Source organism: Peromyscus californicus, unplaced genomic scaffold (genome assembly GCF_007827085.1).
Source record: "Peromyscus californicus insignis strain IS unplaced genomic scaffold, ASM782708v3 Scaffold_7__1_contigs__length_154581171, whole genome shotgun sequence".
Classification (NCBI taxonomy): domain Eukaryota; kingdom Metazoa; phylum Chordata; class Mammalia; order Rodentia; family Cricetidae; genus Peromyscus; species Peromyscus californicus.
The window spans coordinates 28997686-29024673 of record NW_026294595.1 but is presented as its reverse complement, the minus strand read 5'-3'; the positions used below and the strand labels follow the sequence as shown (position 1 = coordinate 29024673).

General features: G+C 44.1%; 1 protein-coding gene across 1 annotated transcript; it reads left to right on the top strand.

The window, feature by feature from the left end:
• The first annotated feature begins 4485 nt into the window (after window positions 1-4485).
• Window positions 4486-22421, top strand: Rnd3 (Rho family GTPase 3). The gene is made up of 5 exons (XM_052724877.1): window positions 4486-5200; window positions 5614-5701; window positions 16788-16897; window positions 19929-20063; window positions 21278-22421. Exons 1-5 carry the CDS (start codon window positions 5051-5053, stop codon window positions 21527-21529), a joined length of 735 nt encoding a protein of 244 aa, XP_052580837.1. The 5' UTR covers window positions 4486-5050; the 3' UTR covers window positions 21530-22421.
• Window positions 22422-26988: the final 4567 nt, after the last annotated feature.

Here is a 26988-nt window from a genome sequence, read left to right as displayed (position 1 = left end):
ACTTAGGTTAACCAAGAAGAAAAAAATGAATAAAAAGATTGCTATTGATGAGAACAAATTCTTCCCAAATAGCAGGCTTAATGAATGCCATGAACTTTCTTTCTCCAATTCTTTTTCCAGGAAAAAAAAAAAAAGCCCAAACCAAAATGTTCCTATGTAGTTAATGTGTAAGGCTAGTCCAGTGAGTGTCTTCTGATGATTACTCCCCAAGAGACAGCAGTGAAATCAACACTTCTCAGTACAGGAAAGTTGGTGTTTATACTGTTGCCCTAATTCTCCATGGCTTGAAAGCTATTTACTATCCATCATCCTGTTAAATTCTCAGAGAGCGTGCCTATGAGTCATGTCCGTATTTTCTGAAATAATGTCTTCAAGGGCAGGCTGTTCGTTCCTTTTCTTATTTTGATGTCCAGTTTCTCTCCGTTCCTGGGTTATGCCTGCAGGTGACCTGTGCTTTCTCCTCACCGTGCATTTAGTTTTTCAACACGCCTGCTGACGTCCGAAGATGGACAGGCAATCCGTATAGACAATTCGGATTATGATTTACCACACTGTGGGCATATCTGGGTGAGGTATCTGTGAACACACTGAACTTGGAATATGGAGCCAGGGTGGTCTGTAGTGTGTTTCTGAAGAGGATTGCCTTACAGTGCTTTTCTGAACAACCTTATTGTGCAATGTAAAGGAGTCACACAGTGATGACTCCTTTCATGTGAGTTGAGGAAAAGAGCTCAGAGATTGCCCAAGGTTGAACAGTGTGCATGTTGGGTTGGTCAGAACTAAAATGAAAGTTCCTGATAGAAAGAACACAGAACCATTGTTTACCTGTACTTTTCTTAGGTATGGACTCTCAGTCCCTCTCCTGGCATAAACTCATCTGTTGTTGTTGTTAAAAGGAATGCATTCGCTGTGGAAGGAAGACCCCCCCTCCACCTTTCCCAGTATTAAAGGTTACAGAGTTAACCACAAGAGAAAGAAATAAAGTTTTGGCTCAAACCATTTGGAGCAACTGAATATGTGCAATGAACAAAATCATGTAGAAATTTTTGCTGTTTATTTTCTCTTGATCTTCATGGTCTAGCAAGGTAGGAAAGAGTTATCAATAGACAAAGAAACATTAACGAGGAGAAGGATACAAGGCAGGCCAGTAGGTCAGAGGTGATCCCCTAGACGGGGCTTCTTAGCTTCTTAGCTTCCAGATGATTCTGCATCTTAGGGGAAAGATTTCACTGCATTCTAGCATCTTCGTGTTTCCTAGGGCTTAAGGTGTGTTTGTATCCAGTGTGCAGAGTGAAGCGGAGGTTTCATCCAGGATACCTAACTAGTGACAGGTGCAGACCCAGAGCCACAGTCATCCATTTGCTTGTTTGTTTGTGTGTTCACGCTGTGACCCTGCTTCAAGTACTCCTGCCACTGGTTTCATACGGCCCTTTCCCAAATATCCAGATTCTAAGACCAGTTACTCAGCCCAGACCCTTCCTGGGATCTCCTACTCCTGAAGGTTTTCCTTCAGTGGGTCTCAATCTGGCCTTCCTTCTGTTCCTCAAACCTGCCAAACCTGCCCTCCTTATGACCTCTCTGCTGTGTTCCTGCTTGGAGCAGCCTTCTGTAAGACCTACTCACAGCTGACTCCTCCTCATCAAGGAATCCATCTCCATACAGACACACTGAGAAATCCCCACTAGACTCTGGTTTTCTTCACAGAGTTTAACACATCCGCTCTGCCTTGTGTACTCTCTGCCTTGTGTTTTATGGAAGACTGCCTGAAGTGTATGTTCTGTGGGAGCAGAAAGAAATCAGCATATGTACTTTCCTATTTGAAACTCCTAGAACAGTGCCTGGCACATAGCAGGCACTTAATAAATAATTACTAAACTAAGTGTTTGGGTGTTAAAAATACGTCCAAAAGACAAAAAGAAATAATTTATTTCCTAGAAATATTCAAATCTGGTGGCTTCAGGGAGTTGATTTTCTACTCCATCCATTAAATTTCACTCAGCAGCTGGCAGATTTCTGGAGATTCAGGTCACCTGATTTCCAAAAATAGCTATGCACTATGATTCTAGATTATTCCCTGGGGAAGTGACTATACTACTATTTGGTGGAGTAAAGTTCTTTATACCTGGAGGCCTGCTATATCATTGGTGGTGTCTCATTTTGCTCTCAGATACAGCTTGGATGATAAATTATCTGATATCCAGTTCATTAAGTCAATTCAAAATAACTAGTAGTTAATTCAAGTTAAAAGGACTTTAACTATATAAACCATATCAATTCACGAACATAGAACGTCAAGTCGTATCTCTGCAGAGGGAAAGTGTCATGGTTAAAAACAGGAGACAAGAAAGGATGTGCCCACTTCCTATCAGTAAGTTGACTAATGAATCCAGGATTCGCCAAGACATGTGTCTTGGTTCTGGGAGGGACGTGGGAGTGAGTGGATACTATAGAGAAACACCAAGTAAGGGCAGGGCTGCTATTGTGCCATAGACTCTTCTCCAAACTTCATTTGCATTTCCTTGCAAATGCCATCATGAATCCTATTTTAAAGAGAATGAAGTTGAAGCTTACAGAGGTGAAATAATTGCTCCAATGTCACTTAGCCAGAAGACATGAAGCTGAGGGCCTAATTTCTGATTGCATGCCCCCACTATAATGCCCATTGCTTCTCCACCAAGCAAATAATTTCATGGATATTTCCTGCATTTAGTCAGGTTAGGGAAATGCTGCATTCAACTATACTGTTTTTATTATTTACTGTTTTTGTTGTTGTTTTTTGAGACAGGGTTTCTCTGTGTAGCTTTGGAGCCTGTCCTGGAACTCGCTCTGTAGACCAGGCTGGCCTCAAACTCACAGAGATTCGCCTGCCTCTGCCTCCCTAGTGCTGGGATTAAAGGTGTGTGCCACCACTGCCTGGCTCTATGTTCACCTCTATTAAGGTTTAATATAGGTTCAACTACATTAAGTTCACATAAGAGTTTCACCTCTGTAACAGCAAAGTGCTCCTTTGTGAGCTATGTTAAGAAGGGAATAAGCCGGGCGGTGGTGGCGCACGCCTTTAATCCCAGCACTCGGGAGGCAGAGCCAGGCGGATCTCTGTGAGTTCGAGGCCAGCCTGGTCTCCAAAGCGAGTTCCAGGAAAGGCGCAAAGCTACACAGAGAAACCCTGTCTCGAAAAACCAAAAAAAAAAAAAAAAAAAAAGAAGGGAATAAAGCTCTCCCAAGCAAATTTTGGCAAATGCAGCCATACAAACTTTGGCAAGCCTTCCCCTGTCCATGGTCAGCCTGTATGAAACAGACCTATCCATGACAATAGAGTCAGAACTGTCCTTTAGGGGAAAGATCCAAAATACTCAGCTCTGAAAGAAATAAGATAGCATTCTGGGGCCCCTGAATTCATAATCCTAGTAATTCACTACTTACTCAGTCACCACACTTTTTGTTTTAATCCTCAACTTTTATTACAAGCCTGAAAGTTTTCATAGAGTTATGTGTGAGGTGTGTGTGTGTGTGTGTGTGTGTGTGTGTGTGTGTGTGTGTGTGTTTATATGTGTAGATCCAGAGGTTGACACTAGGTATCTTCCTCAATTGCTCTTTACATTATTTTGGAGTCATGGTCTCTCATTGGGTCTTGGGTTCCCCAATTTGCTTGGATTGTTTGGCCAGCAAACTCCAGGGGTTCTCTAAGTCTGCCTCCTCTGCTTTGGGGTTACAGGAGTGCCTCCATGCACACAGTTCCTTAAAACGGTGCTGAGGGACAATACCCAAGTCATGCTTGCAGAACACGCACTTTACAGACTGAACTATCTTCCCAGACGCCTCCACCACAAATCTCATAACCGAAGTCTCCTTGCCATTGGGGTTCCAGGCAATGAAGACGCTGTCTTCGGAAAACGAGAGAATGAACGCGCTCTCATTTTTGCTCTTTCTAAGATTTGCTGCGAGGGAGACTTGGAATGGTTGGGTTATGGATAGGAGAGGGGTTCCTGGGTTTTCAACTATGGGCATGTGTGTTTTCTGAGTCCAGTGCAGAGTGCCTTGATTCTAGGAGGCTGGAGGTTACAGCCGAAGGATTGAGGAGCACTTAGACCCCCCGCCCCGATTCTAATGTTCTCACAGCGAGAGTAGCAGGTGGGGCTGAGTCTCTCATAGTTTTTGTCATCTCCCATCCCCACCCCCTTGGCTTTATCCACTCCCCAAAGCCTTCTGCCTCTGCCTCTGGAATGGCTGAAACTGACAAGTTTGAATAACCAAGTCCTCTATAAAGACCCAGGAAAACTAGTCGTGGTGTTTGAGATAAGCCGGTTTAGGAAATGTCCCGCCATCTCTGTGATGTGCCTAACACAATTTTTTTTTTAAAATATTGTTTTGTATGTTTGGGTATAACCACTTAGTCTTTCCCCATTCAAGATTGACTTCTGTTTCATGATTAGGCTTTACCTTGAGTGGGAAATATGTTTTTATTTTCACAGATGATCACAGGGCTTCTGGAGACGCGCCCCCTGGGAAAGCAATTTGCAAGGAATTCCAGTACGAGTCCATGCACACAACTATCCGCTTCCTCCTCACCCTGGTCCTGAGCTGTTTGCCCACCAGCAAATCCTGCCTGGCGCCTCCTGGTTACGCCAGAAACTGGGTCTGCGAGCCATCCTGCACGCTACCCTAGAGGGCGCACTGCCTACACTTTCCGCCAACTAGGCGGCCGCGCTGGCTCCCAGGCTCCATAAAAGGGGAGGAGGCGGATCAGTTTCCTTCTCTCATTGAGAAAGCAGAGGGGATTGGAAGGCTGGGCGTATAAAGCCGCGCAGAGAGCGTGAAACAAAGCAGACCGATTGGAATTGGACTTGGGAGGAGAGGCGCAGAGTCAGGCAGAAAACTTGTTGGAGGGGAGTTAAGAGTCGCTGCCTCTCCTCCATTGCGCTGCGCTTAAGGGGTTCCCGCCGGCCTTGCGATCTATTTTTTTTATCTGCTTTTTATATAGAGAAGTATATATATATTTTTTTCTTCTAAAGAGAAAATTCCTGTTCCAAGAGAAAATAAGGCAACATCAATGAAGGAGAGAAGAGCCAGCCAGAAATTATCCAGTAAATCTATCATGGATCCTAATCAGAACGTGAAATGCAAGATAGTAGTAGTGGGCGACAGCCAGTGTGGGAAAACAGCGCTGCTTCACGTCTTCGCAAAGGACTGCTTCCCCGAAGTGAGTGTGACCCGCAAGGCTTTGAGGGGAGCGGCCGGTGGGGTCCCTAGTCTGGAAGAGGGTGTCCGCTCGCTGTGATTTTCCTCTTCAAAGTCCTCCTCCTCAAGCCGAGCCGGTCTTCCCCGCCACACTGCTCGGAAGGGAAAGTGTCCGGGAAGCCCCTGGGCTGGGACGTGCCAGCACCCTGGGCTCTCGGCTCCCAAAACTTGCTGGTTTCAGTGTGGGGAGCCGGGTAGGGAAACCTGGGTGGGCTCTCGGGAAAGGGCTGCGTGTTCAGTGTGTAGGGGTTGTGCGGTTTTTTTTTTTTTAATTGGGGACTTGGGGTGTTTTCCATAAAGTGTTCGATGCATGTCGTGCTTTTAATAACCTCTTTGCCACCTTTCCTTCCTCTTCTGTCCCTTTCATTTGTCCAGAATTACGTCCCTACGGTGTTCGAGAATTACACTGCCAGTTTTGAAATCGACACACAAAGAATAGAGTTGAGCCTGTGGGACACTTCAGGTAAGACTCGGCACACCGCGTGGTTCTCTGGCCCGGTGCGCCGCGGGGCTCAGGATCTGCTGCCCTGTCCGCTAACGTGGCCCCTAGAGGGACTTCCAGGGCTCGAGCCGCAGGAAAATGTTATCCTTTCTGGGTAGGGGTGGCGATGGGGGTGACTGTGGTCGTAGGGACCGGGGAACGCTATGTGTCCGGGGGTGACGCTGCTGGAGCAGCCTCCTGTGGCCGCGTGGCCTTGTGTTGTCCGTCCTTGGGGCCGCACTGGAGCAGGCCGCCAGGGTGGCCGGGTGCTGGAGCATGCAGAGCAGCGTGGAGCCCTCCCGCTCGCAGAGGAAGTCCCTCGTGGGTGTCACCAGCCATCTGGTCGCGGGGCAGGGGCGCAGGCTGATGAGCTGGGAGAAGATTCCCCGAAGCCACCCGCTTGCGTGCGGGTTCCGCGCTGGTGGGGGAGAAGGGTGAACGGCCGCAGCCGGCGCCCGTGACGCCTACTGCCAGGAATGCGCTGGTGGCGCGGGCAGCCGCCACCGCGGGGCCTCCGCCCCCGCAGCCTCCGTGCCACCGGCGCAGAGCCGCTTCTGCGCCCGCCCGGGGATCACTCCGTGCCAGCGCTCCGAACATGCCACTCCCTACCCCCACGGCTTCGGCCTCGCCAGCCTGCAGGGCCGCAGGCAGCCCCGTTCGCCTTTGACCTTCCTGTCTACTTGAATTATTGGCGCCGTGGTGGGTTCTGCCCAAAGGTCTAGGGTTCAAGGCCGGGTTATTGCCTTCCCATGCGCCCACCCACCTACGTGGCACGGTAGTGGGGAGAACAGATCTCCGCGGGTGGGAAGGCTGGTGTCCCCGGCTGAGTTCGGGGCAGAGACAGTAGGACAGCACTGAGCACCCCCTGGTACCCAAGCCCTAGCAAGCTGGGCCAGAGGCGCCCCGGGAGAAGGCGTGCTGGTTGTAAAGAGCATACCTTCTCCGGAGGAGCAGAACTACCGGGAAGGGAGGGGAAAGGCCGGTGCGCGTGCGGAACTGTGCAGCTAGACAGATTCGGGCGAAACTGGCAAGAAGGAGCGCACAAGCGCCGACACGCAGGGTTGCTGTCAGGCGGGGTGGCCCGAGGTGGAGCCGCGCTCAGCTGGGAGTGGCCTCATGGAGCTGCAGCGAGCTTCCCACACCCTGGGCTGGAACCTCTGAGGGACCTGGGGGATTAGACAGCGGGAGGAAGGGGCCAGAGCCACAAGGTCTCCAGAGGCAGCTCCCAGCACAAAGACTAGAGGCAAGTCTCGCACCGGCGCCTCTCACGGTCGGTGCCAGATGCTCAGACTGCTGCAGTGAGAAGGATGGATCTAGTTTCTCCCTGGAGAGTCAGGCTCTTCCTTGAGCTGCGCCAAGGGCATTTTGGTTTTCGTTGTTGTTGTTGAGATCACATACATAGACTTGATACTATAGAGAAAGTGCTGGTGGAATTCTAGTGGCTTATTACTAGTTTCTATCAGAATTATTACATAGCCTAGTATTTTATTAGGCTCCCGTTCTCAGGCATATCATAGTAATTGTTATGCCTGGTGGGCAGGACAGCTGGTGTGGTACCAGTAATTAGCACCAGTACTCCCTCTCTCCCACCAGCTCTGTTTGGACTTCTGCTCCATAAGAATTATTTAGTTGTAGAGTGGAGCAGTGGGTCAGATACAGTCTTTGATACAAAGCTGTGTTTAGATCTTAGCTCCTGGTTACCAGGGATTTCTGTGTGCAAATCTCGACCTCCCTGGGTCTCATTTTCATCGTCTTTAAAAAGAGGGCAGCCGCTGAGCTGGATAATGTGCAAGATCTCTCCCAGCTATCACATCTTGGCTCTAGTGTCTGGACAGGCAGATCTTTTTGTTTCCCAGGACGTTGGCTGGCTTCAGCTCCTAGTCTCGGTGGATCTGGCATCCCGTGCTGAGGTTCTCACAGCTTGCAAACCAAGCCAGATTCTGAGCTGAGCCAGGCTTCCTGGCGGATTTAGGAATGAGACTATTTGGATAAGGAGGGGGATGGGTGGGCTCCTAGGAATGCTGGGTTATACATCCCTGTCTCAAGCTCCAAGAGTCACAAGACCACCAATGGAGATTTTAGATTAGGTGCCCAAGGGCCAAACTTCCCACCTCCCCACTTTTAAGAGAGAAAAGGCATAAGCCTTTCAAGGGCTAGCAAATAACACGAATGTGTATGAACAGCTTACAGTGGGAAGCCCATGCAAATATCACTTCAGATGTTTCCAAGCCTTACAACTACATAGTTCACAGTTTCTGTACATATAGCAGAATGCCTTGCATACAATAGTCACCCAATAAAACCTAAAGAATGAGGAAATTAATAATATACATAGTTGCCAAGGAGATGGAGCTCCTGGCATTAATTATCACTGAATTACCTGTGCCTTAAGAATGGCAACTTCATAAATATTGCTTTTCATGAAATTAAAGTTAATCACCTGAAATGAAATCAGTAGTGAAATAATGACTTGTATTTTTATTTAGTGAAAGAAAACCCTATGATATTTCTGTAAAATACAAAGGTTTGAAAGCTGATTGCAGCAGTATTGTCCTGCAAAATGATCCAGCTATGAAACCTTACTTAAAATTTAGATCTATACAAATGGAAGAGGAGACCTAGGGAATTATTTGGAGATTTATTATGTTGTTTGTGAAGTGAGACATTAGTTAATTTAACAAAGTTACAGAACATTGCTTAAATTCTAGGAATAGGTTGTTTCTACCAAGCTTGCCACTCAAGGTTAGCATGCTTCCAGCAGGAAGTGCATACTTCCCAGTAATTTTACCATCTTTGCTATTCATTTGCTGTTCCTGACAAGCTCCTAAAGATTTTTTTTAAACGGTCATTTGACATTTTCTCCCCCACAAAGACATTGTTTTGTTGAGGTGTGAGAATATACTTTATGCCTCTTCATATGTTTCATTTTCCCCAACTGTTATCAGCTTATCTCTGGAGAGAAGAGCCAAGGCAAGTTTATAGAGCCCTGACTGTAATTTTTCATTCTCTTCCAAGCCTATGTGAGAGAGATTTCTCTTGGGAAAAATGGGTGGAGAGAGAGCATACACTGTGCCCTTCGGTGGGGTGGCTATTGTGTTCAACCTTCCAGCAGAGGATCCAACATTTAGGAAACAGAGGCAATTCGTGTATGGGTTTCTATGTGTGAACCACATCTTCTCAGTGGTCTGCTTCCCCCTGAAGCAGTCATATGATCATGCATAAGCAAAACTGCCAATTTGAATGTGGGGGAGAATACTACTTAGAAGTATAATATGAGGAAAGGAAACCATTCTTTTCTCTTTTGGGGGCCCAGGCAATTACTATTTCCTTCTTCTCTATTTCTCTTCCTTTTTTGTCTATCTGCTATAAGCAGGTCTTCTGTTAGACCTAGGATGCAAGGCTCGCTTAATGCCATCCTATGATGCACTTCTTAATTCTTGAACTCCAGTGAACTCTTCCAATTGGTTGCCAATGTTTCACTATGAGGCTTTCCCACTAGTTTGTAGAGCTCTACACAGTTTCTAGATCAGTGATTCTCAACCTTCCTAAAGCTGCAATCCTTTAATACAGTTCCTCATGCTGTGGTGATCCCCAACCATAAAATTATTTTTGTTGCTACTTCATAACTGTAATTTTGCTACTGTTATGAATCATAATGTAAATATCTGATATGCAGGGAGTCTTAGGCCCCTGTGTAAGATTCCTTTGACTCCCGCCCCCCCAGGGAGTCATGAACCACAGGTTGGGAACCACTGCTTTAGGTAGGGAAGAGTTTCCCTATCTTAAAGCCCTCCCCAGTTACACCAGCCACAGCGGCACAGTGCCAATTGACTCTTATGGCTACTTTAAATACTCCAAAGTTAACAAAATCTTACTATAAGTGTCATGAAAATCTTCTAAAATGAGGGATTCCTAAAGGTGGTCTTGGGTTCCTTTCTTCCTTTTTACTGAGAAATATTTTCTTTTCATTATAAAATGAAAGAGAGAGAGAGAGAGAGAGAGAGAGAGAGAGAGAGAGAGAGAGAGAGAGAGAGAGAGAGAGAGAGAGTTTTGGTATTTTAAAGTGATAAGTGAAACCTGTGTAGTTCTAATAGTTTGTGCTTCAAAAATCTGCTACACTTGCCAAACATAGAAGCAATTTGTAACTTGAAGCCAAAAGTCTACTAATAATAGAAAGTTAGTCATTTACAGATCACCATATCTTTTCCTAGGAGACTAGATTGCAGAGTAATTTCAGCATATGTGATTTAGGGAGTAATAGTCATTCACGCCAGCTTTTAACCAGGGCAAGTTGATGCACATTTTATTTAAGGCATACTATTACTCTAAAATATTCAATTCAATTGCTGATTCCCAGTTAATAATTGTGTTATTGCCCCGTGAAAACTCTTTGAATCTTAATATGCAATGAACATCTTTCCGGTTCTGAATGCTAAAGTTAGCACTTCCTATATTTGTTTCTAGTATTATTTAAAAAAAATCATATTCTCTACATTTTATATTTGAAGCAACAGATACAAAAGAAAAATCTTAGGTACTTTACTTTGAGGACAGTCTTCAGCATAAACATAAATCTAATTATAAAAGTATGTTTCAGCCTTTACAGGAAATTTGAAGGCCAGTCTTGATGGCAAGTTCCCTAATGAAATATTCCTTGGCAAGAATGGAAATGCTTCAACAGTTGGAGATTCATCTATGTGTTAACCAAGGACAGCAGTTTAAAAGGAGATTGCTTATTCCTTTTTGTGATTTAAAATATAAATGAACACATGTGGGCAAGACGGGATTGTAAACTGTTAAGGCATGCACTCTGAGAACACAGTGCTCCGACACTGGGAGGGGCTGTATTGAGCTGGGTGGGAGTGGCTTCTGTCCTCAAGCTGCTTGCATTCTAGTTAAGGTGATAAGACAAATAGGTGAAAATAGGTGAGTATAGATGAAAATTTAAAATACCCACGCTTCCTCCAGGGTAGAGTAAGAAACCAAGTGAGGAGCCCAGAACAAGTACAGGGTACAGCTAGGAGGAAATGCCTGTGGGCTTGAGCAAGGTGAGGAAGCCTTCCCAGGGCATCTTTTAGGAACACTTCATAGTCAGACATGGATGTGGAAACAGTTATAGGAAGAGGCAGCTTGATGGGAATGGTGGACTCAAGAGGCGTTGAATGTCTGTGCCAAGTCCAAGCCCCCAACTCAGGTCTTCCTGTCCACAAACGCTCCCATAATTCCAAATCTTCTCTAGAAGTTGACTCAGACCTCCCAAAGTCCTTCAAGTCCCTTGCTCTCTAAAATATGTTTACATCTAATTGTCCTCAGGGAAAAACCAGATTCTCAAAATTGAGATCTCTGACCTGAGCTTCTTAGAGGTGGGCTAAGAATTCAGGATAGGCTAAGAATTTACAAACTAATCAGAAAATGGTTTTGATCTGAGCAGCAGAACAAACTCAGCAGAACCAGATGTTTCACCAAGTCGTGATCATTGGGACCTAGGGTGTCGAAATCATGGCCCGCTGCTAAACTGAGGCTTTCTACACTAAAATGTGGACTAGGACTAGACAAACAGCTTGACTGGAGGCAAATTCTCATCTGTCCCTAGACCTTCCCCCCCCCCCTTTTTTTTAAATCCCTTTGGTGCTAGCTTTTTCTCCAATTTGGTTTTTCCTAAGTCGCACATTTGTGTAAGGTGTCCAAATCAGTCATCCTAATGCTCCTGAAATAACCAGGTGTTTCCTCATGAATATAGTTCTTTTGCACGAGGATAGGACACCATGGACAACCAGTGTCTCCACTCAGCTCCTGATGCATGGTGGGCTGTGCCAAATGAATCAGCTGGGCCTCTGTCTTTTCTTTTCTTTTCTTTTCTTTTCTAATGTCCTTGAAATGTCTTCTGGTTTACAACATATTGGCAACATTCACAGAGTCCTTTTTTCACAAAAATTCATACTTTTCCAACATAGAATGCAAGCTGCTTCAAAAGTTTGGGTGGGTGTTGAGCACATTGGTTTTGAAACCCAAGGCTGATGTTATAGTATGTGGGAAGGTGACCACACTTGAGGGACTCCATGCTAAGATGATGGACTCTTCCATAGCAGTGGAAACATAATTGCTTTAGTCTGGACTGAATGACAGTGTGGACTTTTAAAACTTACCTACATAATCTTGTCCCATGAAGTTCTATGATTCACTGTGGTTCCGCCGTCAGTAACACGTGAGGATTCTTATTACTTTAAGATTGAGAATTACTACCAAAATGTTATTTAGAGCCGTCAAACAGCCATGTTAATTCTACCTCCTCTGAACTCACATCCAATTGTGTATCTGCACAGCCCCCGGAAATAGAAAACACGGAACTGCCCCCATGCTTTCATAAGATCTCTTCAAAATCTTTCAGAGTCTGATTCCGTAGAAGTTACAAACAGAAAAAATATCATTGCTGGGCCAGGTGGTGGTGGCATTGGGGGGGGGGGGGTGATGTCTGTGATGCAGACAGTTGTGGGGAGAGTGTTCCGCAGAGGGTTACGCTGAAGCAGAACTGGGGGGCCTGTCTAGACGTGACTCCCATTCCTGAGCCTGCTGCTCTCCTACAGCTTCCCCTCTGGTGATGGCCCCTCATGGGGCCCGCTACTGGTGTCCCCTTGGTGAACACTGAAAGAAACCAAAGCTTTCTGTAGTTTTTTTTTTTTCTGCCCAAAACATCCACTATTCCAAACTTTCTGTTCTTGATAGTAATTTCTTATAGGAAGCTTCCAACTTACTTCAAGTGTAAGGCGTTACACTCTCAAAATACCCAGTGAGAAGGGTTTTCAGTTTGCAGACTCTTCTAAAGTTTCAGTATTTGAACTGGTTTTGCAAAAGATCCGAAGGCCCCCCTTTTGGGCATGACTGTTCTTCCATATACCTTTAATTATGTACATATATGGTGTGTTGTATCTCTGCAATGGGGTGACTTCAGCAGGCAGGTATGTGTTTGAAGAATTAGTTTCTAGGTGAGGCACTTTGTGACTATTCTTGGGCTGGAAAAATTCCTCTCAGCCCAAATTAATGATCTTGAAGACAGGGATGTGTAGACCTGCCATTTCGAAAGTCTTGTAGAACTTTGCTGATGTTTGCCAAACTTGAGCAACGAAGAGCCCCCAAAGCATGCTTATTCTAATCTATGACTGAATCAAGCTTTTCAGCTGGGGGGTGGGGAGTGGATGGGATGAGACATTTGTTTTGCATATATAGTCCAGTTATATCTTTACCCTAATACAGCTCCCTGCAACTTACCTGTGGGAAGTCTGGTAGGTTACTTTAAAAGGACCTGAAGAGCAGTGCTGCCCTGAAAATGTCCATCTGCATGAAGCCTATTCCACATGCTGTGGAAGTTAACCTACGTTTATTGGGTTTTAACTATAGTCCATTCTTAGGTCCTGAAGTACAGCCTGCATGCACATTAGGACTTACTGAGCTTTAGCACGCTGTAAAACATGTTCAGTGAGTGATGAGCTTAACTAGAATCTATAGAAATGAACACTTCTGGAAACCTGCTTTCCCAAGCTGTCATGGGATGCAGCATGTTACAGGAGTCCTGGGCTGGCATTGTTCTCCCTTGGAGGGCTTACTCTGCATTCCTTTTGGAGTCTCTCCTGTCTTCCGGACTCCTCCGTGGACAGGGCATTCCTAGGATTCTTCCCTCTGAGTTATCCCACACATGCCTGTGGTGATCAGCCCTTTGCTTGCCTTTCCCTTTGTGCAGTCTCAGGGCCCTGTAGGGGAGAACACTGAAGAAAGGGTCCTTCTTACCTAATGAACTGTTAGACCTTTCCTGTTAGGCCAGTCTGTAATTCTGTCATTCACTTTCTTACTTTGAAAAAAAAAAAAAATGGAAGCAATAGCTTGGGGTCGGAGGTTGTTTTGTTTTGTTTTTCCAGAAAAAAAAAATTAACCTTAACCTATCAAAAAACAAAATGAATAAATTGTCTCATCTTCTATGGCAAGTTACTCTTCTAGTTGGTGGTCACATTACAGTTAGGACTAATGAATTTGGGAATCGGTTTTATTAGCGCCCTTGGGCACTTGTTGATCAAAAAGCTGCATTGTTTACTGCAGGGGGTGGGGCAAGGCTCAGATCAAAGTGCAGCTCCTAATTAGATCTTATTAAAGCGCTTCAGAGTTACCGCTTCACCTCCAAGCTCAGTGGCTGCTTTCTCAGGAAGCGTTACCCTACAGATGTATTTTCATCCAAACTGTTGAACCAGACGAAAACAAAAGCAGAAAGAGGCCTCCGTGAGAATCCTGTTTAACTCCAAGAGAACTGTTTCTTTTTAAAGTCAATCAAGAGGGTGAATTTCTCACTTATTTGCATATAGCCACTGAGCACAAAAGCCCCCTTGCTTTCTTTCTTTTTTCTTTTCTTTTCTTTTTTTTTTCTTCTGGTAAGCAAGCAATCTCCAGCAGCCTGTGACAGAGGGCTGAACACAAAGCCAGATCCCTTTGTGGCCTTAAAATGGGTGGGGGAGGGGAACCAGCCCACAAAGGGCAGGGTGTTCTCTGCAGCCACATGGTGACTGGAATGTTGCAACCCGGTCTCTGGATTTTCCCAGCAGTCCCAAGTTTAATTAAATTAGTTTTGGCCCTTTGACTTTCTTCAGCCACCTTTGGAAAAGATGGGCTCCGTTGTCCTGTGGAATAGCCCGCTCTGCCACAGCAGTACAGGCAGCATCCTGTGCGGCAGGAGCCTGGAACCTGCAGATGCTCCTCAGGCTGTGGAGGGCTAGAGACTGGAAAGTGTAAGACGTGAGCCTTCTGACACCTGTTCGGCTGACACAGACTGGCTCTCACTGCGTAGGCCAGGTCAGGTCGTCTAAGCTAGCTTTGAAGAGCAGAAGAGAGACTCCTCTGTCCTCATTTGAATTTCTTCTCTGTCCAGTCTGGGATTTTGTGGCTGGCTACAAGGAAAGAGATATTCTAATGCTTACAGCCAGAGCTGTGTCAGAGTTAGACTTCGGACATGCAAACAAGGAAGGTTCCAGTGGAGAGAGTCGGAACTGCAGAACTGCTGTAAAACAGCAAATATATTCATATAGGGTAAAGCCGCCCCTTTCTGGTGCCACTCGGGAAAAACCTAAGCTGAACTCTTAAGCGAATTATTCTCATCACCTCTGATTTCTTCAAGTGGCTGAAAGTGGGGGGGTGGGAGGGGTCATTTTTGGAAATGGCCTCGTATTTTTTTTTATATCTCAATATTTTAAATGACGTAACTTTCTCAACTAAGGCTGTGGGGAAGTCCCTTCCATCAGCAGGCTTTGTTACGGCACTTCTGCCTTCAGTGGCCAGTGGGAAGCTGTGGCCTTGCCTGAGAACTTCTGAGATTGCCTTCTCTGTTGGCACTTTCCTTCCTGGTTCCTAGAACGTTCTCGTGTCCCTTGCTCAGCAGACTCACTTTCTCCATCTCTAAAGCAGCTAGTGAGGCAAGCGCAGTGTTGCCAGTGATTGCAGTGAGCACCCAGGGCCCAGAACACAGGCACCAACTACAGTAACATCCAGGAGGAGAGAACAGACTACTGAAGGTCCCTGCCTTGGTAGTTTTGTACTTTTTCTTTGAAACATGGTATCCCTAAGTTGCTCAATGGAGAACTAATATGGAGATACCAGTGCACTCATATGCAGAGTGGAACTAGCTTGTTTCACAAGCTGCATTCCCTCCACAGCTTGGGTAGGCCTCAAACTTGCTATCCCCTGGCTTTAACCCTTTTCCACCAGGCCTGGCTACAAAGATTTTTTTGGAAGCTTTTTTTTTTTTTTTCCTCTTTTTGACTTTGACTACCGAAGTTTTGACTTAGGGAATACGTGCTATGTTTTTCTGCCAGAAATGCAAAATTATGTCAAAACTAAATTAAAAGTCAAAAAAGCTTTAACATATTTGCATTTGCCTAGTAAGTGATTTCCATGTTGTCTGTGAAATGACTGTGTGAGGAAAATCATTTCTTAAAAGTAGCAATGGGCAAATTATCCTCAATTTTGTAGTCAAACTATTTCATAATTCGTAATTATTGGCCTTGTGTGAATTCCCAACCTTTGGAATTCAAAAAGGTGTCCAAACACAAAACAAACAAACGAAGTCCTAGATGACCAGAGAGTTCTGTGGTTGAATTGATAGGCTGCTGATTTGCGTCTTTAGACAACCTTGGGTTTAACTCGGGCCAGGGCCCTTGGATTCTGTCCCGCCGTCACGTTTGCAGGTGGAACTGTGTAGAAAAGGTAACACGATCCAACATGGCATTTATGACATTCTTGGTTGTAGCAGGAAGCAGACTTACACGGGGCTTGGGGGGTAAGTGTAAGCAAGCTCAAAGGTCAATGGCTTAGCCAGACTTGTAACTGGAGACAGAGTGACACCCATGTGCTCTGCCATGGCTCTCTGTGCATCATTAATCTTGCCTTCTTCCTCCCTCCCCCACTCATCCCCATTCAACTATTGGACTAATCTGGAGATTGGATCTTTTTCCCAGGAAGCAGCTCCATCTTCAATGGCCACTGCCAATCAGCCTTTGACCACAGAGATAGCACAGCCACAATACATCTAGTTAATATGTACACATCTCTCCCTAAATTCCAGCTGCCCCCTGGGTTTGCTCAGATCCCACGGATATAGGTTGTCACCATTGTCACCTTATGATTGAAGAACCAGAGGCACCCAGTCCTAAGACAGGGGCTTCTCCCCAGTTAGTGGTGGGAATGGGTTTGTACTCGAGATCACTTGGTCCCACACCCTCGCTACTTCACCTGGGATCCCTCTGACTCTAATCCTTGAACTCTTATCAGTTTGCACCTTAAGTTCCTGGCCTGTCCAGGAACTGAGGTCCGATGCATAGGAAGGAGCTCTCTGATCTCCTAGTACAAGTGAATAAACCTGTCTTTTGTGTATATGTTTGCATTTCTTTACGAGAAGGTGTGTGTTTGCGTTTCTTTACAAGAGGGAGTGTGTGCTGGGGGTCAGGAGTGGGCGAGTGGAGGTGTTACATTATACCATGAATGCCTGGTAGAAGATGGAGGGTCTTGTCTGAGATCTCTGTGTTTTGTTTCCTAGGTTCTCCTTACTATGACAACGTCCGTCCCCTCTCTTACCCGGATTCTGATGCTGTACTCATTTGCTTCGACATCAGTAGACCAGAGACCCTGGACAGTGTCTTAAAAAAGGTAAGTGCTGAGGACTGGGGGTGCTGTGCAGCACTTTTGGTGATCTAGGACTACAGAAAGGTGGTTGGCTGGGGGCCACAGAGTCTGAACTTCTGCCTTATGTCTTCTAATGAAAACACTGGAAAGGATACTTACACCCCAAAACAAGGTTCCTGCACATCAATGCCAGGAGTTTGGGTCATTCATCTGCTTGAAGCTTTGCTTCACAAAGCTCAGAACAAAATACTTTTCATGAGCTCCCATGTTCGTTTTTTGGGAGGTGGACCTACAGTAAGGACCTACCTGCTTTGTTTGTTGGACAGACTGCTCCTTACATGGTTACTCTTGATCTTAAGAGTTATTTTGAGCCAGGTGGTGGTAGCGCATGCCTTTAATCCCAGCACTTGGGAGGCAGAGCCAGGCAGATCTCTGTGAGTTCTAGGCTAGCCTGATCTATAGAGATCCAGGACAGGCACCAAAACTACACAGAGAAACCCTGTCTGGTGGGGGGGGGGGGGGGGCAGGGGGAAGAGGAGTTATTTTGACAAGGAAGTTGTATTTCAATAATTTATAGAAACACAGACGAAATTAATATAAGAGGAATATGTATAATAGGACTTGTCGCTAGATAGGTAAAAATGTGAATTATAATCAGGTGTACACCAAATACTAGTAAACCATCAGGTATACTGAACATGTATGTTATCACACAGCCCTGGTTTCTGGAAGCAAAGGTGGGTCAGATTCTGTAGATGGAGACGGAACTAGCAGAAGTTGTGGACAGAAAGGAACTAGGGCTAAGAGGAGTGGTACCTGTTGCATGTTGGGTGTTGAGGCCTAAGAAGCCACTATGTATGTGTTAGGGGGCGATGCTTGGCCTTCGGCAGCAGGGGACTTGTTATAGTTATAGGAACTTGTAGATGAGTTCGAGGGAGTTGAGAAGGGGCCTGCAGCAACCTAGGCTTTGTTCTTTGTAGTTCTTGATGGTCAGAAGTGCTAGTAGAGGGGGCAGGATATTGATCACTCACCCTTGTAGGACTGCTGTGAGGTTTGAGAGGGAGACTCTAGGTGCACAAGCCCTTTTTTTCTGTGTACTGCAGATGTGGCTAAGAGCAAAGAATGTCACCCAGTGGGTCCCTGTGGCCTGGTGGGAGTGAGGACAGAAGGACAGAAAGGAAGAAGCACTGTGTAGATGTCTGGGCTTCTTTCATTTTGGATTGTGTTCTTTGGGTTTTCACTTTCAGTGGTGTTTGCATTGTATGTGTTTTTATTAGTTTATATTTCTATATGGTACCTTGTAGCTTGGGTTAGTAATTATAAATTTAGGGTTTGACGTATAGCCCTCCTTCAGTCTTTACTAAACATCGCAAGCAGTTCAGTGAGACTGCACTCTTGATAGATCAAAGGGTCCTTTTTAGTCCTTTTTAACTCCTTTCCATTCTGAGTAATGCATGAAACACAGGATTGGCTTTTGTTAAATTCTGTTAGGAATGCACCTTTCCTGTCTTCAAGACCTGTAAACAAGTACGGGGAGTGCCAGAAACATCACAGCTGATAACAACATAACAACATGCCTGGCTGTGTCTGGAGATAAAAGGGGCACTTATTTACTGGAGTTTGTACTTGATGCAGTATTGGGTTATACATAATTTATGACAGAAAGCTTTTCTCCTGTCCTATTTTACTTATGTCTCTTAAGACCAAACAAATAGTGACATTGGACCTGTAGATATTAATATGTGTGTTTTACATTTGTGTGAGGCTTAAGGCTCATGGTAACTTCATCTGCCTCCTGTCTTCAAATAGATTCTTGAAGTCCATTAATATCAGAGAGTTTAGAGTGACTTAAGGTAGAAAAGATTTCTCATTCTGTTTTTCAATTCTTTAGGAGCATGTGCTAGAGGCTCCTAAATAATTGTGGGAGGGAAGAAGAAAGGAAAATCTCAATGGATGAATCAGGCACTCTGTGTGTTACTGCATCCATGTGCTGGGGTGCTTTGTGCTAGATGTTATTAACTCAGCTACACCTTGAGAACTGGAGGCCTCCTCTGGTGGTCTCTTAAATCACTCTTCCAGAATGTCCCTCTCATCTAGTATTACACTTGGAAAACTTTATTGCCCTTCTGCTCTGTGGACTCCTTGCAAAGACATAGCTACATCACCATTACAGTACTTCACAGAGCACAAAAGACATCTGTGGATGGGAGTAGAGGAGTCTCAGCCCCCTTATCCCCTCATCTCTGGGAGCAATGATCTTCTTGGAGGACTTGTCTCCCATCCTGATGATGGAGAATTCAAGCTAGAAGAAGCAAAACCATGAAAAGCCATTTACTTGCTTTAAAGGGAACAGTGGAATCTGTGCCAGGGACTTCTGGAAGTTCTCATAATTCTGGTTAGGACAGGAATAGTTAAATTGTAGACTAGATAGCAGTGCTTAACAGTTAAAAAAATTAACTCAAAGTCCTTAGGGCTACAAAACTCGCTGCTGTTCTGGAAGCTCAAGAGGGAGGTAGTTCTCTGCTTAAGCTGTGGTCTGTCCATTCAGCCACTTGAGTGGAAGAAGCTTCGTGAAGCAGGACATTCTGCTTTAAAATTGTAGGCCAGATTCTTAGACAGAGCCTCCAGCACATGGTAGCGTGGCCGAGTCTTTCATGATGAAGTCTCTGAATTCATACTTTTGCTGGGGCGGGCCTATGCCCAGCCTTTCACCTAGAAATAAGAAACTCAGCATGTCCAAGGGTGAAGTCATCCACTTGGATATGTCATTATTAAGGTACTTTTGTCTTATAAATCCCTCCATAATTAAGACATTGTTGAAGCTACCTTCTGTTGATAGCCAATACATTCACTGTGGGAGGAACTCATGAGTCACACAGAGTATAAAACATATACATGGGCACTCTAAAGTTTGCTGTCCACTTACTAATTAAATATAAGCTTGCTTCTTTGCTTAAAGTCACATTTTAATGTCTGCCAGTGAAGAAATTGTTTTCAGTGTATGCACATCAATACTTCATTAAATTTCCTTTTTTTCTCTCTTTCTCCTTCCTAGTGGAAAGGTGAAATCCAGGAGTTCTGTCCCAATACCAAGATGCTTTTGGTTGGTTGTAAGTCTGATCTACGGACAGATGTCAGTACATTAGTGGAGCTCTCAAATCACAGGCAGACCCCTGTGTCATATGATCAGGTATGTGTTGTCAATGTGGAAAAGTCGCTTTTCAAAAAAAAAGGTGAAAGGAATGGAATATTGTTTGTAATAAATAAAATGGAGCAGCTTTTCAAGAGGTGAGGCAGGGGTCAACTGAAATATGAAATGTCTGTCCTTCTGTAGTAAAAATCACCAGGAATTAGGGCACCTGAGCAGCTGATACCCTTGGGTGCTTCTGCTCACCAGTGGTTCTAAAGGTCAGCATGTTTAAGAAAGACTGTGGTCAAACCCAGTGGGTCTCTTTAAGAGAGCTTAATGTCCTCAGTTGCCCAATAGAATCCTTAATCAAGTTGTTAATAAAATAGACCACTCCATGATACCGTCTTTTGGAGGTTCAGCATGGTGCATGTATTCCCCCAAAGAAAAGAAAATCTGTTTAGAAATATTTTCTCCTAAAACTCACCACCAGATTCTAAAATGGGCTCTTGTTAAAATAGCTGCAGCTATATGTGGTATGCATCATTTCAAGTATTCAATTTTCAGGCTGGGGATATAGCTCAGCAGTAGAGCGCTTGCCCACCATGAGCAGGGCTTGGGGTTCCATCCCCAGTATAATAAAAACTTAAAGAAAAAATACTATACTCATCTACACCTTGCGTTTCTCATTAGCAAACTCAATACAATCATAGAAACTGATTTTACTAAAAATTGGTGTTAAATTACATTTATCCACCCTATATTTTGTACAGACTGTTGACTGGGGTTGAGAGTCATCTACAGTCGATAAGAGAGGAATGAGAGCCTCATTAAGGGCTGGAATGGACTCAGAAGGCCAAAACAACTTTTTCAGATCCATGTGAAAGATGCAGTGTCCATGGTTTCAGGGGACTTACTCTATAACAAGAGGCTATGCTTCTCAGTGGCCCTGAATGTGAGTTACTCACTTCTTGACTACACGTGGCAGTGCGGGTCAAGTGCCACCTTAGCATCTCTCTTGTTTCTTTGAGTCATCCTATTGGGAGTTGGATGCGCAAGAAGCTAGAGAAGTGTCTACTGAGTAATGTGACTAACTGAGGGCCTTAGGAGGCAGCAAAGTAGCTCATTAAAAAAAAAATCTTTTTACAACACTCGGGAAATCCATTTTGTATATCAGATATTTTCCAATGCTAGACTGTTTTTGTGGCATTTTAACACTTTCCAGACATCTCTCCAAAGTCTCACTGCTGATGGAAATTCTTTCTTTTCCTTCACAGGGGGCAAACATGGCCAAGCAGATCGGAGCAGCCACTTACATCGAATGTTCAGCTTTACAGTCAGAAAACAGCGTCAGAGACATTTTTCACGTCGCCACCTTGGCGTGTGTAAATAAGACAAATAAAAACGTTAAGCGGAACAAATCACAGAGGGCCACAAAGCGGATTTCACACATGCCTAGCAGACCAGAACTCTCGGCAGTTGCTACAGACTTGCGAAAGGACAAAGCGAAGAGCTGCACGGTGATGTGAAGCTTCTCTGTCTTTAACGAGGACACGGGAATCTAGTGTAAAAAAATAAAAAGAGAGAATAAAAAACAAGAGCGGAAGGAAACGATGGAGTCAAATGAAGTGCGCAGCCAAAGTCACATGGACACAGGCCTGGGAGGCCCTTGAACGGATACCCAGTTCTTGGAATCCTGTCCTTAGGTTGGGCATGTAGACCGAATGGTGAGAAGTGAATCCATGGAAGAGTTTGGAAGTGTGACTTGAAAAATATGCCAAAAACAAAGGGAGCTATAAATGGGCTATAGAGCTAGAGTAAGAGGAACACCGGTCCCTCCGAGAAGAACATCCATGCTCTGAATGGTGCTTGCCTATTTTCGGTTTTGTTTTTGTGTTCTTGTTACAACCTATTCATGGATCTCTACTTTGATTTAATTTTTCGATATTTTAATCTCATTTTCAAAAAAGTATATATTAGTATACCGTCCTCGTCGGGGAACTCGCACTGTGACCTTAGTGTTTAGTTTTCTAGGGGATGTGATCTAATTTCCTCCTAGCTCATCATTAAAATGGAAATTGTATCGGGACCCGTGGGATTTGAGAGGGAAACTTCACGAGGCTTTGAAATCTTGACTTCCTGAAGGTCGCTGCTGAGCGAGATGGTTTGAAAGCGAGGCTTCTGCGGCCTTACCAGATGCGTAGATCAGCACTGCCGAGATTGCATAGATCAAATAGAAAAGAGTGTTGTTTTATATTCTGTCTGATGCTTTCGTTCATCCTTGTGATTGTCATTAACAAGTGGTAAATTGCTCAATGTAATACTTTGTGCGCTGTTTAGAGAAGAGAGTGTGTGGTTTTGTTTTTTCCTTTGGCCATCGTTGATAAAAACTCGAAGTCAATAAAAGGTGTCTTGGTTTGATGTGATAGAGTGATTTCAAAGAGAAAGCAGGTGGATACTGTCTTCATCAGGAGAGAGAATGGAGGGAGGAAATGTAGCAGAGAGCACAGTTTGTGAGGGAGGCTGTCTAGAAGAAAGTCATATTTCAAACCCACAGAGCAAAAAGCACGGTTGTCTGTTGTGCCCCCAGACTGGCAGCAGACAGTGAGCAGTTGGCTCATTCCTTCAAATGAACGCTGTCCTGACAAAGGCCCCATTTGCCCAAGCTTTAGACAACCCCAGATAGAAAGGGGGGAAAGCCTATAATGTCAGACCTGATATGAACCTAGGGCATTTCTCCTGTGACCGCTAACCCTCACTTAACCAGATTCAGCCAGAGCCAGGTTCAAAACTTGATCATAGAAAGAGCGATAGTCAGCATTTATAATAGTTCACAGGTTTCGCCTTTTGAGCGGTTCCTTCCAGAGAAGATGTCAGATATGACCCTGTTTTAGGTGGTGCTTGCCAAAGCTAGCTTCCCCCCCACCCCAATGATGACGCTTCATTTTTGCAGCAGTGAAACTGTTTCCATTAAACTGTGGCAGGAGGGGAGATTACGATAATTACAACAGGCAGTTCTGTGTCTTACAAGCACTTTGTCTGGTCTCTGCAAGAAAATGCCATTTCAATCATTTCCCATGGAACTCAGACATTTTACCATCATAATGTGCTTCGACTGGTGTGGCATTATGCTTAGGGCAGTATTACAAAATAACTGGCCAGTGCTTTCTGTATTTAAATATTGTACAAAGAAAATAAGTTATAACTGTTAAAAAGCAGAACTTTCTGTTGCTTTTTTTTTTTAATGTTGAGTCACTTTGTATGTTTGTTTGGTCAGTGTTTCCACAGTATTTATTAAATCGTATGTGTTTTTTTTTTTTCTTCAAATAAAAAAGTAACCATGTCTGTCTACCTGGGATGTTTCCTACTTCTTAACTGTTTAGCTGTGCTCTTTCAGAGGTGATTGCAGACTTTGAACTAAGATTTACTGAATTAGCAAAGTTAAGAATTTGATTCTTGGCAATACTTTCTTGGATAAAGATGAATCTACGCATAGAAGATGTTGGCATGATGTTTTCAAGAATCAAGAAAATGGAGCATGCTTGAGTGATTTGGACATATACAAAATGAGGTGTAATAGCAGGTAGGATTAATTTTAGAGAGTAACAGAATTCCCTGAAAGTCTTCCATAGTGGAAATGAATAACGCAGAGCAAGCTTGTGCAAGGAAATCTAATGGGACCCTAGCTTCTATTGTGTCTCTTGGAGATCCAGAGAGCCCCCTCGAAAAGCATGTTCTTGTTCAGCAGCATGGCTAGCTCAGTATCCAACTATTGCAACTTAGTGTAGGCAAAACAAAACTAGTCTCATTTATGGTACATTGTTCAACACAAAACAATATACAGACAATTGTCAAGTCCACATTGAGTAGCCAGGGGAGAGAAAAGGGCATAGGTCCCAATGAGCCCAGTTGATTCTGTCTTCAGCTAAAATGCCTACACATTTTTATGCAAATGTCTAAAAATATTCAGTAAGACTTCCAAACTATGATTCGACACAGTCAAGATATTTCCTATAAAAACTGGCTTTAGAAATCTCTATGGTTTAGTCACTTGTTTAAAAAGAATTCTCAGAAGAACAAAGTAGAAGGAAAGCCAGAGGATCCTACATGAGTGAACAGTCTTAAGAGCATAGGCACTATGGGATAGCTGCATAAAAGATTTTGGAGCTCAGACATTTACTGAATATGTTTGTAACGCATTCCTGTGGTCAAATACTAAAGGAAATATAAGCACTGTCCCAACCCTGGTACTGGGTAGCTTCTATGCCTACATCTAAGTCAGGCTTGCAAAAAAAATGTTTATCAATAATCTCTGCTGCTAAAAAAAGGGGGGGGGGGAGAGGTGTGGGGGAGAGAAACAATTCTGCTGACTTTGGCTGCTTCTCTGACTTGGCAGTATTGTCCCTTCTAGTCAGTTCTCAGTACCTTTAACTTGTTGAAGCTAAAGAGAGAATGTGTCTTATCACTGGCTTCCTTGGTCTACCTTCGCCCTGACTTTTGGCTCTGGCGTGTGTAACTTGCCTACTGTGTGAACAGTCCTTTCAGTTTATTAGCGATCACAATTAAGAACTTTTTTAAATACTAAAAGGTGGTATTTAAACTCTAAGACTTTGTGTCTCTCTCATTTCTATTAATCTTTTTCAGAAATAGTTGCTTAGAAGATTCTAGTCTTACAGAGAGGGTATCTTGAATGTAAACTGAAAAACGGGCCTGGGGATTGAGTGTATGACAAGTAAACTTTAAATGGCCTCTTTCCTGAAGACTCATGGAACTTTCCTTGTGGTCTGTCTTCTTCTGGGTAGGTATTTTGACATCAGCATTCTGGTTTAAACCATGCAGTTTTTTATTTGGGGCATTTTCCCATTCATTTGCCAGCTGTTTCTTGAGTCCCTTCTGGTATGTTGAGCACTTTGCTAAGTTGAGCACCTAATTGTGATTAAAGCACAATCTCTGAGAATCAGGGAGAGTTCATAATGAAATGTAGTCAAGGTGGACAGGCAGGCAAGTTACATCAAGATGGGCTGATCCGCATGGGCATGAACTCACTCATGGGTGCTGGGGTGCTGGTAAATTAATAATTCTGTGAGTAACAGTTCACCTGTCATACCACGTACACAGTGCTGTAAGTCGGTGTGCAAGAAGAATTCTTAGTGCACCCTAATGACTAGGGTCCATTTAATGATGACAGAAGAGCGGTGGTCTATTGCCAGTCATCAGTGCGTTATTCATACAATGAACAAAATTTTAGTAGCTTGTTAGAAAGTCAGTAGGAGACAATCCTTCTCAATTAAGCCTGGACACACCCCAAAGAGCCATCAATTTATAAAATATACTGATTTTGTACCTGGGACATTCTCCTATATAATCTTAACTTGCTGAATAAAAATTAAAATTGGCATAAATCCATAATCCTATTACAAAATTGAAATTATTTCTAAGGTATTGATACAATATAAATTAATTATAAACATCCTTTATTACAAGTAGAGGCTTCATTATTTAGTGCTGAAATATATATTTTGTGACAATCTAAAATATGGTAATTTTAAGCAAGTACTCACTAATAGTGAGTTGTAGACCGTTCTCATCTATGCCTCGTTCTGAGAACACAGAAACAAAATTGAATAAACCACTGCCCTTACCCCAGCACCCCCCCAAAAATTGTAGGCCTTTCAAAGCCAATGTATCTTTGGGATTTTACCTTGGATTTTGTTTTTAGGGGCTCTTTAGTGCCTTATTTCCTTGATCACCGAGGTGCTAACAAGACACTTCTAATTTAAATATAAATGAAAAACAGACTGTCCACAGTAAGAATTGAAACTAGGTCCATATATGACCCAATATCATCACAGTAGCAATGATATGAGGGTGCATCAGCTTCTGTTTAAAATAGTTCACATCATTCACTAACTCTCCAACACACGTATATGCGGTAAGTGAAGTACCATCTAGTTCCTTCTTTGAACACAGTGACTGGTCATCCACATGGTCATTGGGAAGATGCAAGAATGAAACTCAGGCGAGTAGTGTAGAACACTGCAGTTCCAACGTTCTCCTACAGCACCATCTTGTCCCCGACAGTAATCCATGAGTGTGGTATGGGGTTGGGGTGTGCAAAAGAAGAACATCACAGCCGTGGAGTCGTTGTGTGAGCCACAGGGTGTGGTTGCATCTCCCCAAGCCTCTCTAGCTCTCCATGCTCCCTAAACCTTCCTCTGATTCTCAGTGTTTCCTGACACCTGTCGGTCTCCTGGCCTCTCTTCTCTCACCTCTATCTTTTTCCTGCTTCTTGAGTGGTGGGAGAATTATGAGATGATGGAAGGAACCCCATTAACAGTTAACACTCATGCCTTCCACACCCCAGGGCTTCTGGAACCGTACAAGAACCAAAGTGTTTCATAGCAATAATTCTAGAATCCAACCTAGACTGGATGCTGTGGATACCAGTATTGAAATAAAAACTGAAGAAGAAAAAGATTTGACATTGACTGCTGGGAATCTTCTGCTCTGAGTCTAATTGTTTGTGGGTATGATGGATACTGATGTGTTTGTGGGTATGATGAATAGTGATGGGGCAATCAGATACATTAACCACATTATGTTGATTGCATGTTCCTTATTTCAAGGAATCCAGTTAGAGGCGGACGCTGCCTCATTCACTTTCATTTTCCCAAAGGCACGTCCTCAATATATTGCTATTTAAAACGTTGAAGAGTACCTGAGAGTGAACCACTTCCCTACACAGGGTCTGACACAGTCCCAGAGAACAGGGAAAGAAGTAGAAAACCGGAGTCAGCTGAAGCAGTACAGCGGCTCCCACTGAACTGACAGTCATCCGGGCAATTTAAGTAACTGCCCCCAGTAGACTGTGGTGCTGCATGCCACTGTCAGGATTCTGTGGTGAGGGCTTTCTCCTCTTAAGACATTGTCGTGTATTTCCTGACTACTGTATGTTTCTTTCATTATTGGTTAAAATATTAAGGCCACT